Source organism: Typopeltis vanoorti, chromosome 1, assembly GCF_054136105.1.
Source record: "Typopeltis vanoorti isolate ZY-2024b chromosome 1, IOZ_Tvanoo_1.0, whole genome shotgun sequence".
NCBI classification, from domain to species: Eukaryota; Metazoa; Arthropoda; class Arachnida; order Uropygi; family Thelyphonidae; genus Typopeltis; species Typopeltis vanoorti.
Genome location: NC_143549.1, coordinates 191,186,111 through 191,200,372, shown reverse-complemented (window position 1 = coordinate 191,200,372; position 14,262 = coordinate 191,186,111). Strand labels below are relative to the sequence as shown.

The window sequence follows — 14,262 nt, the reverse complement described above, 5'->3', positions numbered from 1 at the left end:
AATCCTCATAGTTTAACAATTCTCTCTTAAACAACGTGTCTAAGGTAATACTTGAGCCATCACATATGCTATACAATAGGCAGGCTTAGCTAATAAACAATATTAAGCATATTAAAATTTCACCTTATACTAATGCTATCCTATCTCACACAACTGAGAAAGTTAATTCACAATGATTAGCTAAATGCCTTCAGTCCTGAAGTAATTTACATTTAAAACTTTAGAGAAATCTTTGTCACAATTTCCGCTCCTAGTAAAATACAATATATTAGACCTTACTTGGTATATAGTCGTCTAGTCCACATTAGTAGATTCTTGAAATCACTGTCCACTGCTACGTTCTGATCTTGGCTACACACACGGATACCTTTTTCCGAGATTGATGAAGTCACTTCTTATTTCTGAGATCTTCAGGAGACATGGAGGCTGGTAATCAGGAACTGACTTTCTTCAATACTCAAACGAGTTATCTCGCACTTTGGACGTCTGTTGGCTGGAACGTGGGACCCGACCTTGAATTGGCATGACATTCTCGAACCTGGAGCAGGAACAGAAATTGGGCGAAAGCGAACTTATCCTGCCACGAACATCGATACGACCTCTCTTTCTATGTGGCCATCTACCAGAAGACGATTGACCTCTACTACGGCTTACGAAAAACCGACGACAACAACGAACCACGGCAAGAACCATTCCGACGATGAATACAAAAACGATGACCCTGCTTTCTCGATGTTTTCTCCCCTTTTATCTTCTTCTTCTTCAATCGACCTTCGGTCCTGCTATGATTTTATTCCCCTGGGTATCCATAGAGATCTATTCCACCCCCCCTCCACCCCCCGCACACACACAATTTAGTTACTGCGCTAAGGCGGGAAACCGTACATTCTTGACCTTCTTGAGTGCGGTTGCCTAAGGTCATATACTTAATCCGCTTGGGATATGTCTTTGTTTTAACACTCTTTTGTTACAATTTCATATATACATATTCTTAATTTGTGTTTTGTTGTTGTTGTACAGTAATTCACCAGTTAAATATTTACAGAAATGACATGTAAATTAATGTAATTTAAATTCCTAAGTAACATCAGTATAGAAAGAATTTAATTTTAAATTTCTGTCTATACAAGATTTTACATAGCCTTACTCTCCCAAAAAAAATTTTTTTTCAAGAAAATTTTTTCATACAACAACTTGTCTGCATGTTTTCTGGAGCGATTACTGACTAGTTTTGTCTTGGCCTTAAATTGTACCTTGTCTGAGCAAAACTTCTAGTTCTACCACTTGACTCATTTTCTTCCCCCCCCCCTTCTTTCTTCAGTGGATTTTCTGTTTCTCTCATCTTGGAGTCCATGATTTTTGAATCTACTGTATTTTGTATTCTGTTCTTCTAGGGTTAGGTTGTTCCCTCCCTCCTTCCATGTTGTTGTCGTATCCATCGCTATAATCCCTCCTTCGGTGTACAGCATATTTTACTCCGTCAGTTTTCTGCCAAGTGTTCTTTTCGTTCTGATATCCAGAGCATTCCGTTCTGAGGGAACTCCTCTCCCTCCCCACCCTTATTCTTTCCAAGGAATCTCCCAGACAAACTAACCGTTCCGATCTGCCCTTGTACAGCCTTAATCATGGGAAGACCCTGATCATGTCAGGATCTTCCCATGATCGCCTTTCTGTCTTAGTTTAAAGTTTACCGGGGATAATTTTTCCACAATCTCGTATGGCCCTGCATCATTCCTCCCTAGCTTCCCTCCTTTCTTAATGGTTGACTTTTGTTCGAAGAGAACTAGATTCCTCTGTTTCAAATTTTTTTTTTTTCTCAGTCTATTTGCAAACGCTCTTGCTCGTTGAGAGTAATTTTACTGGATTCGGCAATCATTTCATGAGCTATTCTATTTTCCTCAATCAAATACTCATCTATGTCCGGAAATCCAGTACTGACTCGAGAATTCCTAAATCATCCCAGTTAGAAATCTGAACGTTTGCTAATTTTGAGAGGTATGCTTCAGTGTCCTGTTTAATCTCTCGCACATCCCGTTTTCCTGAGGGTGATAAGGGGTGGTGACAATTTTTTTTTATTTTAAATAGCTTACACAGCTGCAGCATGATCTCCACTGTAAAGTTGGACCCTTGGTCCGATAGGAGTGTCTGAGGCATTCAGTACCTGGATATTACTAGTTTAAAGATTTTGTTGCCCACTGTTTTGGCGGTTTGATCCTTCATTGCAGTGACTTCAAGGAACCTAGAGAACATATTTAAGATCACAAGGATATATTTATTTCCCTTCGATATAGTGGGAAGTGGGCCAATAATGTCCATGGCCACTGCCTGAAACGGATGGGTTGGGATTGGAAATGGCTGCAGGGGTGCCTTTCCCCCAATGTTATACTTTTGTTGACACAAATGACAGGAGGACAGATAAGAGGCAACATCATCTCTCACTCCCTTCCAGATATATCTGTCACTTACCCTCTTCCATGTTCTATCAAATCCTTTGATAGAACATGATGCTCCGTCATGTCGGAGTCATGGAACGTGTGAAGCACCCAAAGTATCATAGACAGAAGGATGCTGTCCTTCCATCTTCCTACAACATCTTGTTTGGACAATAGAAGACCGTCTTCATCAATATGTAAGGAATTAAGGAAGGAATACTCCTCTGACAGTGTTCCACCTCTTTGTACTTTCCGATATACCTCCTTACACATGGGGTCCATTTTCTGTGCCTGAATGATGAGGGTTTTTTCCCAGATTTGGAGGTGATGGGGCTGCTTCCTATTTTCATCCACACTTTCTATTTTATTTATAGCGGTAGTACCTTCCTCTCCTGAAAGGGTTTATCCTCACGGTCGGAGTCTAAAAATCTAGACAAATAGTCAGCGACCACATTTGTTTTCCCAGGGATATATTTGATGTCAACATTGAACTCTTGTAGTTCCAGAGTCCATCGAATTATCCTCTGGTTTTTATCTCTCATAAATGACGGAAAGGACAGCGGTTTATGATCTGATCTTAGGATGATGTGCTGTCCCAGCAACAGGTACTTGAACTTCCTAAGAGAGAATACTATGGCTAGTTCCTCCTTCTCGAATACAGAATAGTTTAGTTCAGAGGTTGAAAGCTTCCTACTAATGAACGCTATTGGTCCTAAATTCTCCCCATCCTTCTGTTCTAGTACTGAGGCTATGGTGTCATGAGAAGCATCAGTCGAGAGACAGAACGTCTCTCCGAACTTAGGGTATGCAAGAACAGGTGACCTAGTCAGGGCAAGGTTCAGAGAGTCATATGCACACTGCTGTTCCTCCTTCCATGTAAACTTGACTTCCTTCTTCGTGAGTTTAATTATAGGTTCCATCAACTTGGAACATTCAGGAATGAACTTCCTAAAGAAGTTTACCATTCCGATATATCTCCATATCTGTCTCACCGTTGTTGGGACCCTGGCCTTTAGAATGGCAGTCACGTTAGATAGAGTGGGAACTATCCCAGCCTCAGTGACAACGTGTCCTAAGTACTCGACTTTCCTCAAGAAGAACTAACATTTAGATCACTTCAAAGAAAGTCTTACCTTGTTCAACCTAGTCAGAACACATAATAGGATCTCTCTGTGCCTTCTCATGTCTGAGGAGTAAACCAATAGGTCATCTTGGAAGAATATGACTCCCTTCCCCCAATACATCTGATAGGATCGATTTCATTAGGGATTGGAAGCTCATGGCTGAGTTTCTCGCGCCCTGAGGGAGCCTACAGAGTTGATACTTTTGCCATCTTGTAGTAAAGGCAAAGTATTTTCTGTCTTCCTTCCTAAGGTCTGAAAGTAGCCTGAGTTCAGATCCAGCTTAGACCTTGCTCCCACTAGACCTATCAACAGCTCTTCAATTTTACATAAGGGACAGTCAATGGTTTGATGACCTTGTTCACCTCCCTCAGGTCTAACACAAACCTTAAACTCCCGTTAGGTTTTTCTATCAATATGATAGGACTGTTCCATTGAGAATTTGATTTCTCAATGATGCCTGCCCTTTCATAGTCCTGTAATAGTTTCTGCAGCTTCTTCATGTGCTCGATGGGGTCTGATACTGCTTTACATAGATCGGGGAGGTCGAAGTAATTTGAACTGCGTGCGCGCCCTTGTTAGTGCAGGACAATGAGCTGATATCTTTGGCGAACACCTTTGGAAAACGCTGAAATATTAAAGAGAAGAACTCTTCTATTTAGTTCCTTTCCTCCATTGAGTTTGTCAAACTGGTGGCATCACTTAACAACGTTTCTCTCCAGTTATAGGGTCCCTTGTCTGATTTCACTACTTCAATTTCCAGTGTTTCACTCGTTTCTTCTCTTCTTTAACTCTGAATCGGGACCTGTACTCTATTCCACAGAGGGATATTATCCCTACAGCAAAATTGCACATCAACTGGTATCTCTCCAAGAAATCGAGACTAGTATGAGTTGCTTACTTAGTATCTGAGATCTCAGGAAGGACTAACAGTTCAATTGATAAGCTTACAGGAAAACACAGCATGGAGAGCTTTACGTTTAATCTCATTGAAGTGAGGAGCTCTGTCTTAGCAATCCGTGTTATTTTGACTGGTATTTCTAATTCAATGATGTTGCTCACACTTATACTACCTGACTTTAGAAACAGTGATCTAGGAATGATGGCGACGTGGGCTCTTGTATCGAGCAAAACTTCAGATGGGACGTCATCAATGAAACCCTGCACAGTTGTTAGGGGAATTGTCCCTTTCGTATCTCCTGTTTCCACACTTTGCATCATATAGGTTATGGATACTTCTGACGGGGTTTTATTGTCTGACCAATCAGGTAGTGCACAGAGGGTCTTGGGGTTTTGCCTTAAACTTAACTTATCAGTAACTCCTCTGATATTTTGATTTCTATACCTTGAGCAGTTCTTTTCTCTCAATTCCTTATTAGGATGGCCATTGGTTTGGATCCTTGCTTTATGCTTCATTGACATGTCTGCTACTTTGCCCAGCTTTTCGAGCATGTGCCCCTGAGAAGCTTGTATCTCCGATTTTATTAGTTTGGTCAACTAATTATGACTCAGAAATCTCTCATGCTCTCTCTCTCTCTCTCTCTCTCTCTTAGGTCTCTGAATCTTATTTCCGGATCTGGAGCGATTGGAACCACCTCATGGATCAAATTCGTATCCTCATACGCTTCGTATCCATCATATATTTCAATGTAATTACCAATGGTATTACAATTTTAATATGCACTTCGCATCCATTGTAACCTGGACTTCTATAGACGTCTTGGCCGGTTGCATAGTTAATTCACTGCATATTCCAGACCTTAATTGTTGGAAGGTTAACCACTGAAGTTGAGGTTTGTTCTCCTTGGATACACTTATAGACCGTGCAATACTGCAATTATCAGTATTCTATTGAAAAATTCTGTTACATTCTCGTTGTCATTCTGTACACACCGCTGCAACTTCCATAAGGTTTACTCTGGAGAACTTGGAAATCAAGGTTTCCTTGAACTTCAAGTATTACTATTGGGGATGAATATCAGAAGCTCCTGGCCTTTCCGACCAGTTTGCTCTTGAGCAAGATAAGTAGTTGGAAGTCAGTCCATCTTCCAACTTTCCTGAGTTCTTCAACAAAGCTAAAGAAAGCTAAAACGTCATCATTCTCCTCCCCAGAGAATTGCAAAATGACAAGTTGAGGATTTAAGGTCCTAAAGAACTCAACATTTCCATAGTTACACTATTACTTGTAATTTCACCTTCCATTTAACTCCTCAAACTTTCAAAAATTCTAAAAAAAATTTCAAATTTATAACTGCCTGATTCGATACGAAAACGTTCTCACTTTAATTCACAATTTGTGATTGATTAATCACATGAATTAAATCCTGTCTGCTGTGCCATTGTAAAAATATGTTTTTTCTTTATATTCGTGATACTTGATTCGAAATTCTCCTTCAATATTTTACTTACTTATTTATTATTTTATTGAATTTAACTTAACAGTTGTATTCTGTGCTCTTAATAAGTTGCTTGATTTAGTCTACTATTTTTAATCCTCTAATTCAACTTTAATCCCCCCCCCCCTTGTCTCAAGGCCACAATTATGCTTCTTCATGTGCAAGAAACTTTAGAACTAAGAAATTGCCTCTGGCTGGAGCCAATTCCTTTGTCTGACCTACTGGTGTCTTTCTATATTGAATTCTGAAATTTTATTTTTTTACATCGACTGCACCATCAGAGTTCGCAGATAGGAATTGAATATCCTTCCAAAGAAAAACACTCAGCAAAACACGGAACTCTTATTCTTATTACTAAATCTAGCAACGCAAAATTACTATTTTTGAGTCGTGGCTACTTAACTCTTAGTCACACAGGTTCAGTGTTTTATAAGTGCATTGCCATGTAGGAATCGGGCAAGTTATTTGACAAACAAAACAATTTATTCATGCTAAATGAATGTAGAATAAAAGTTAAACACTAAGCACATAAATTATTTCTGGTTCTATACTTATACAGCAAACTATGCTTGGAATTATAAATAATCCTCCTAGTTTAACAATTCTCTCTTAAACAACGTGTCTAAGGTAATACCTGAGTCATCACTTAGTCATACACAGAGCAAACTTACACATACTATACAATAGGCAGGCTTAGCTAATAAAGAATATTTAGCATAATAAAATTGTTTTGTTGGTCAAATAACTTGTCTGATTCCTGAGTGCCAATGCACTGCTCATAAAATATTCGATTCTGTGGGACTTAGAGTGTTAGGCACAACTGAAAAATAGTAATTTTGCGTTGCTAGATTTAGTAATAACAATAAGAGTTCCGTGTTTTGATGAGTGTTTTTATTTAGAAGGATATTCAATTCCTATCTGCGAATTCTGATGGTGCAGTCGATGTAAAAAAATAAATTTTCCGAATTCAATATAGAAAGATACCAGTAGGTCAGACAGGGGAATTGGCTGCAGCCAGAGCAATTTCTTAGTTCTAAAGTTTTGTGCACGTGAAGAAGCATAATTGCGGCCTTGAGACAACGGGGGGATTAAAGTTGAATGAGAGGATTAAAAATAGAAGATTAAATCAAGCAGCCTATTAAGAGCTCGCATGATGACTGTTAATGTTAAGTTAAATAAAATAAAATAAGTAAATAAGTAAAGTAAAATATTGAAGGAGAATTTCGAATCAGGTATCACGAATATTAAAGAAACATATTTTTACAGTAGGCCTTTGTGCTAGACCTAGTCAAAAACTTTGGAGATATCAAGTGCAACCATTTGGGATTCACCAAACTTCTCCATGGCACAGAGATGGGTGATATATATGTGGGTAGATCTCTTGTTAATCAGCTGCAAACGAATTCATACCGGTGGTAGTTAATTAGCTGGGTTCCTTTGAGGTAGTGTAGGAGAAATTGATAGTTCTCTCTTAATTCAGATAGGACTGAAGTGAGCGAGATAGGGTGGTAGTTTACTGGCAGTGATTATTCACCCTTCTTTTGAATGGGTTCAACATAGGTCAATTTCCAGGCTGTGCGGTAGATACCAGTGGAGTAAGAGAGTATATACAGGAGACTTAGGATACGACTCTGTTCTTCTATATACACATACCTTCAGAACAGTTCACGGGGGTGCCATTAGGACCAGCAGACATTTTGTGTCTAATTTTGAATATTTTTCCGATTTGTTTCTGGCAAAACGACATAGAGGCAATTGAGTATTAGGCATCTGGCATGGTTGGGAGAATATACCATAATCAGTTGTGTGTGCATTGGAGGCAAACTGTGAAGCCGGGGAAATTGCCTTTTTCTGTAGGTGATGATGCAATAGAACCATTTGGATATGACAGGGGTGGGAATAGTTCTGGGCAAACGTCACGACCCAATGCTTTGCCAAGGGAACAAAAGACTCGGCTGCCATTTGGACACGCTGCAAGTTTCCTGCTTTTTTGCTCTTTAAAATTCTGGTTTTAAGTATTGATAATTTTCTTGCTATTTCAGGATTTAGTATAGGCACTAAAGGAGGATGCAGTTGATGTAAGCTAGTTTTGGTATGCTTAATTTTTTATTCGTACAGCTTTGGCACATCTTTTGGAAAACTAGGGCTTGGTTAGAGGACGACAGTTCAGAGTAGTTTGGGAAATGTTTGTTTCCATGCCAGTAAGGATTATATAGGTGATACGTTCGGTGCATATGTTTGGGTTGGAAGGTCGGAAACAATAGTCCAACCATGGGAATGAGGCATAGAAGTCACTGGGGCGAATCCGCTTGGCACTGTAATAAAGCCAATCTACTCTTGTATGGGAGTGCCTGTGTAAGGATTGTTGCATGGATGAGGAGACAAACACTGGATTGCGTTCAGAATTACCTAGGTGGTCCACTATAGTGTTTGGGAGTGATTAGGGTAATCTGTTATTCTGGTTGGCATGTGAACAGTTTCTGTGAGTTAGCGATGGTAAATGTTTCAAAATCTCAGCCTGCTGAATCTGTGCAACTGGAGGAGGAAAGCCAGTTATGGTGTTGTGGATATTAAAAGCTCCTAGGAAGATGATTTTGTTGTTAGGAAAGTGGGACTGGAGAAGATCAATGTTTCAGGAGAAGAAATGAGAAAACTCAGAGTGGTTGCTGTAATTAAGGGAGCTATAGAGATAGCAAATGAATTTAACGAAATGGAGAAAGAAGATTTGCACCAAAGAAGGTCAAAGTCGAGCGATTCTAGGTTGGGTGCTCTCCGACATGATATGTCAGAGTAGATATATGCGCAGATGCTACCCGTGGGTCGAAATGAGTGTCATATTCACTAGGCGTGGAGAGCTCCTTTAGTCCTTTCCTTTGTCCTTTGTGGGTTCGAAACGATATCACCTGACAGTATTTCTGGAATAAAAGTCGTATTCCGCTGATAATTTGCTGGTACCATCTTTTAGAGACCCCCTAGTTTGTTTCCGTTGGAAATTTCAGAATAATGACGTTGAATTTCTTGTTTTTGGACTATCTCGAGTCGTGTTCCGTTGACGCAATTAGGTCTCAGGGTTTGTTAACGTTGTGGCGCTGATCATCGAGTAGTTGATGCTTAGCTTTAGACGTTCGGATTTTGGAGGAGGAAGTTTCGTTCGTAGTGTTAAGTCGCGTTTAGTGGCTTTGGACTCGTTTGCTCAAGTTCAGAAGCTGCCTTATAAAAGGGAAGTACAGAGAACAGACGAATGTCTATTTGAAGGCGATACGTAGTTTGTGCGCTGATTCCTTTATTTTTGCACAGAAGCATGCAGCCAGTAGAACAAAAATCGCATAATAGACTCTTTTTTTTTTTTTTTTTTTTAATCGGTAACATCAATTTTACAACTGTAGCACTTTACATTATCATTGGGTTTTTAATTTTTTTTTGCTTCCTTTGCCATCCTTGCTTCGTACGGTACGCGTAGTAGGGGCTTGCAAGTGCCTGATTTTTAATTGCAAAGATAACTGACTTGATGTACGGGATGTGTAGAAGTAATTTGTGGGGGGGGGGGGGGGGGGTAAAAATTCAGTAACTGAAATTCAGTTAGGATATTTTATATATGATCTCCAACAGCTTGTACAACAGCATTTAAATTCTTTGTTGTATACTTTTTTTCCCCAATTCTTACAAGCCAGCAGAAACTTATAACTATAGTCCAGCCTCCAAGAATATAAAACATATAGTCATAAGAGCCACATTCATCTCTAAAGTATCCTGAAAGAATTAAAGAAGCAATAATTAAATTCAGTAATTGGTACCATTTGAAGGCAATATCTGAACAAACTATTATATCGTGTGAAAAAACAACTATAACAAAAAGAACTATATATAGTGTGGAAACATGACAGGCAGGGTAATGATCTTCTGAAAATTAGCAACATATTTAACAATATTTCATAAATTTAAAAAATAACAGTACATCGTCAGTGAGGAACAAACTAATTAAGTGAGGAACAATTTAAATGTCATAGAAGCAAGTACTGCGAGCTTCAAGGGTAATAATAATATGATTATTACGTGATGTCTCCAAGCAGTCCAAAGACTCATCGAGGGAGGGCACCTACTCTACAACTCTCTGTGTCCACAACTTAATCCACCAAGTACACCGAACCGCTAATACCATCGTCATCTACAGCTTTCCAACATCGCTAGTATTTTTTTGTCTGTATACAGGATAAAAGGGAGAAAAAACCCTGTTACGTCGATATGAAATCGGCTAACTCATCATGCATTAAAAATGAAACCATATAAAGATTCTTTTCGTCACGACAAGAATCGAACTTAGGCATTTTCCATTCGAAGTGCCAACGTGCTGTCGTTCTTCCAAATGCGCTACGGAAACATTAATAGCAAGTCGATAATTAATGGTTTCCTGTCTTTGCTAAGTTTGCTGTAGGTACATAAATTTAACATGTTCTTAAAAAGCAATACCCTATATATATAGGCTATTAAATACATTCCTAAAGCATACGCAAACACGTGTCTTGGCCAAGGAAAGTAGGTGTCTGACTGTAATTTAAAATGACTGAGATTATTATTATTATTATTTTTTTTTCAATCACTCTTACTGCTTCTGTTTTTGTATCGCTTCCCAAAATGTAAAGACAATTTACATTTCAAGAATTAAAACAATAATGTCAAACAAGTAACCCTTACTGAAATGCATCCAAGTGTATGGGCCTGGGTAACTGAGTGGATAACTTACGTATTTCCACGAAAAGTTTGCTAGTTCGGATTCTACTGTGAGTACAGATTGTAAATAAATTTAGGTAGTATTCGCTGTTTTGAAATGGCTTGAAAAGTTCCAAGTTCCATGCCTGATCTGATGTATTCCAAAGTACATAATTTAGAAACGGGTGTACAATAGGTTTGCAACCTTTTGTGATTATTCAGAAAAATATTGCTATTTTGTAAACAGCATGAAATAATGGTTTCTTGGTCTTTACAAAACCACAGTTGAAAGATAGAGAGATAACGAATCAGTATTATTGAGCGGCAGTTAAATGAATCCGAGATGAAGCAGAGCAGAGATTTTCTCTAATGAAAGCAAACCGTGACTCCACAGAGCTTGCTTAAAGTCAATGCAGGAACGTTTAACACTTCGATGCACTATTACCATACGTACTATTTCTTCACTACGTGACTAATGAAAAAGTATTCAAAACAGGTAACTTCACCGTCGCTTTTTTATGTTTCTTTAGATGTTTCGAATAGTCATGGTCTTCGGATAAAAAGCAATTATGCTTTTTCTACAACCTGTTTGTTTTCAACATGTTACTTTCCCCGCCAGTTTGGTTTAACATTTTTAAACTGAAAGATTTACGCTCTGATTTCTTGGATTATTTTTGTAAAACCAAAATGCATCTTATTAAAAACAATAATAAAACAAACCGAATTAAATATATATATATATATATATATATATATATTCGAAACTTGTGTTGATAGAGTCTTCCCTACTTTCATATATCTTTCATATATCATATTAAACAAAAACCTGTTTAATGGCTTTATCCATCGACTGAGATAGTGTGAACAGAATCTGAGTGGGTTACACGAATTAATATGAAAGAAATGACCACTGCGGACAGCTGAGCAAGAATATTTCGATGTCCACGAGCTTCCAAACATAATAAGTCTGTACGTTATGCTGTACCAAAGATTAGATTGTGATAAGTATCCTTAATGTCACTGAAATGAATAGAATTTGAAGTATAAAACAAATTGCTGACAGAGTCTGAAATGGCAGCTCTAGCTGCTATAAGGAAAGTTTTGTTTACGAAAAACATTTTCGTGTTGGCAATTCAGTACTACAGAAAATCGTCGAACTAGTCAGCGAATTCTATGCCTATTCGTTGTTTATACTAGTTATAAGCAAAATGCTACATCGGGCTTGCCATTCCTCTGCTGTAGAGCTCATTAAGGATAAAGCCAGAACTTTGAGAATGAAGGCAGGCTCTCACTGCAAGAAAGAAAGAAAAGAAAAGACCATTCTTAGCTTTCGAATACTCTATTGGAAGGAAGGACAAGAGATAAAAGAATGAAATAAGCGTAGGGAGTTGTCTATACGTAATAGGTGTATATCAGAAATATATTGCATGAAGTAAGACCAAGTCCAGACCACGGGTTTGTCAATTGAGTACTCACAAAGCGAGGCCCTATGGGTATTTGTCATTCATTTTCTTTCAATGATTAAATCCATTGCACAACTAGGAAAATTCGAAATGGTATCGAAAAGAATATGCTAGAACATACAGAGTCCAATCAAAATTTTCCGACTTATATGAATGATCGATTGACATAACGTGCGTGATCGTTATCAAATATTTCCATCTGAAAGTGCAAAATCATTTTCCATGTTAAGCTGGACCAAAGAAGGAAGAACGATAACAACGGATTAAAAAAAAAAAAAAAAAAAAAAAAACCTCTATGACTAGCGTGGCAGCACATTGAGACATCATAGGACAATGAGAAATAGGCGAGATATAATAAAATGATGTATGATGACAGGGAGAAAAATCTATTGATGACCGATAACAATGGGACGTGTGCAAATTTTTGGCAAGGATAGACAGTTGTTTGATTTAAATTTGGGTAATATAGTAAGGCTTCAACAATCTACTTGACCACCGGTTCGAATTTGAAGTGGCATCGGTGAAGGAGGCGAGTTCTTGAGAAGAAAATTCTGACCAGAAAATATGCTTCAATTCCAACGCTTGTTGAAGGAGAGCCTTCCTACATCGCCTAATTTAAATCGAACGATTGCTTATTCTTGCCAGTTCCCATTCCATTCTTATCAGTCATCAGTAGGATTTTTTTCCGTCGCCCATATTGTTCATTTTTTTTAAAATCCATTAATATCGTTTAACCCTGTTTTAACTGGCTTCACACTGAGGATGATGATGATCTGTTGGTCTCGGAAATACTATTTGTCAAATAAAGCTTTATTTAAAACGAGCGTGTAGCAAAACTTATTTAACTGGAAGGAACTCCCCTTACACTGTATATCATGATGGTAGACTACGTTTGAAGCAGGTTAATAAGTATACATTATCAAAACAAAGGTAGTCGTGAAATTATATTTTATATACCGTAAGAAGGAACACAAAATTTTGAACATACTTTTTTTTTAGATGAAGACGACGATGTTATATTCGATATGGAATGTGCTAATGGTGTCGAAGAAAACAGCATTAAATTTGAAATAACATGAAATATAGAACCGATGAAAAATGGCAAGAATGAAACACCAATAAATCAAAATGATAAAAGAGAATGCCTCAAAAATTACTGATTAAAACAAAAGGGATAGAAAAATTAGAACAAAACAAAACTAAACTAAATTGTAAGAATGTATGACTTCTGATTCCGCAAATGTATGATCTCATGAAGCCTTTTCATAGCTCTATATCATAATAAAGTTTTATGAATGTGACAAAAGATAACTGACACTGGGTTTAATAGGTCGTGATTATATAAATAGTTAAACCAACTAGTTTCGCCATATATGGTAGTGGCTTCTTCTCGTTTAGGAAGAACAAAAAAAAATACAGTAAGGAGTAAACATGAACCATTACATAGCTGAAACCGAACATGTGAAACCTTTACACAAAAATGAAAAAAATAAAAATAAAAATAAAACAAGTGGAGCTTGGAAGCTGGCACGAGTCAGTCATTGTTCGGTAGGTATGGAAAAGTTAAAGTCAGAGTTGTGGAAAGACCTACCTAATAAATGACTTCCAAATAGCACATAAAATCATTCCCTGGACTCTGTTGAGTGTGTCGTGTGAGTGAATAACCATCGTAGACTCTTTGACGTTGCGGGCATTGAAGATATCTTTTATGTAAGTCATGGATCTCTTATCCCATTCAATATTGTGGTGAGTGTGGGAAAAGTGAAAGCTAAGCCTGAGCTGTCTTCTCTGTTGTCATTAACGTCCTCAATATGCCGTTTTTGTCTAATTTCCAAACTTACTTCTAGATGTTTGCCCTGTGTAAGCAGGAACATGGAACATTGTAAACTGCAGGTGTTTGTTGAAAGGATAGTGGTCCTTAGGCGAACAGCTCGTATAGTCACAATGCCACTCATACGTCATTAGATTTCAGCGGGGCCGATGCGAGAGTATCTGACGCCCGTCGGAAAAAAAAATTTAGGCGCCCCTATACAATGTCTCTATGCAGTAATAGTGCGTCATTCTTTTCGATACCCAAATTCGATTAGTGCGTCTATATACATCTTAAAAATAATGTTACAGATTTTAAACATTTTTTGTCTAT

General features: G+C 38.0%; 1 protein-coding gene across 1 annotated transcript in view; it reads right to left on the bottom strand.

Annotated features, from left to right (window-relative positions):
- Positions 1 to 9,497: 9,497 nt before the first annotated feature.
- LOC150110722 (monocarboxylate transporter 9-like) overlaps positions 9,498 to 14,262 on the bottom strand; it is a 34,389-nt gene continuing 29,624 nt past the window's right edge. The window contains exon 4 of the mRNA XM_090406225.1: positions 9,498 to 9,699. Within this exon, the coding sequence (XP_090262351.1) occupies positions 9,539 to 9,699 (161 nt within the window). The 3' untranslated portion in view covers positions 9,498 to 9,538. The remainder of the gene's footprint in view (positions 9,700 to 14,262) is intronic.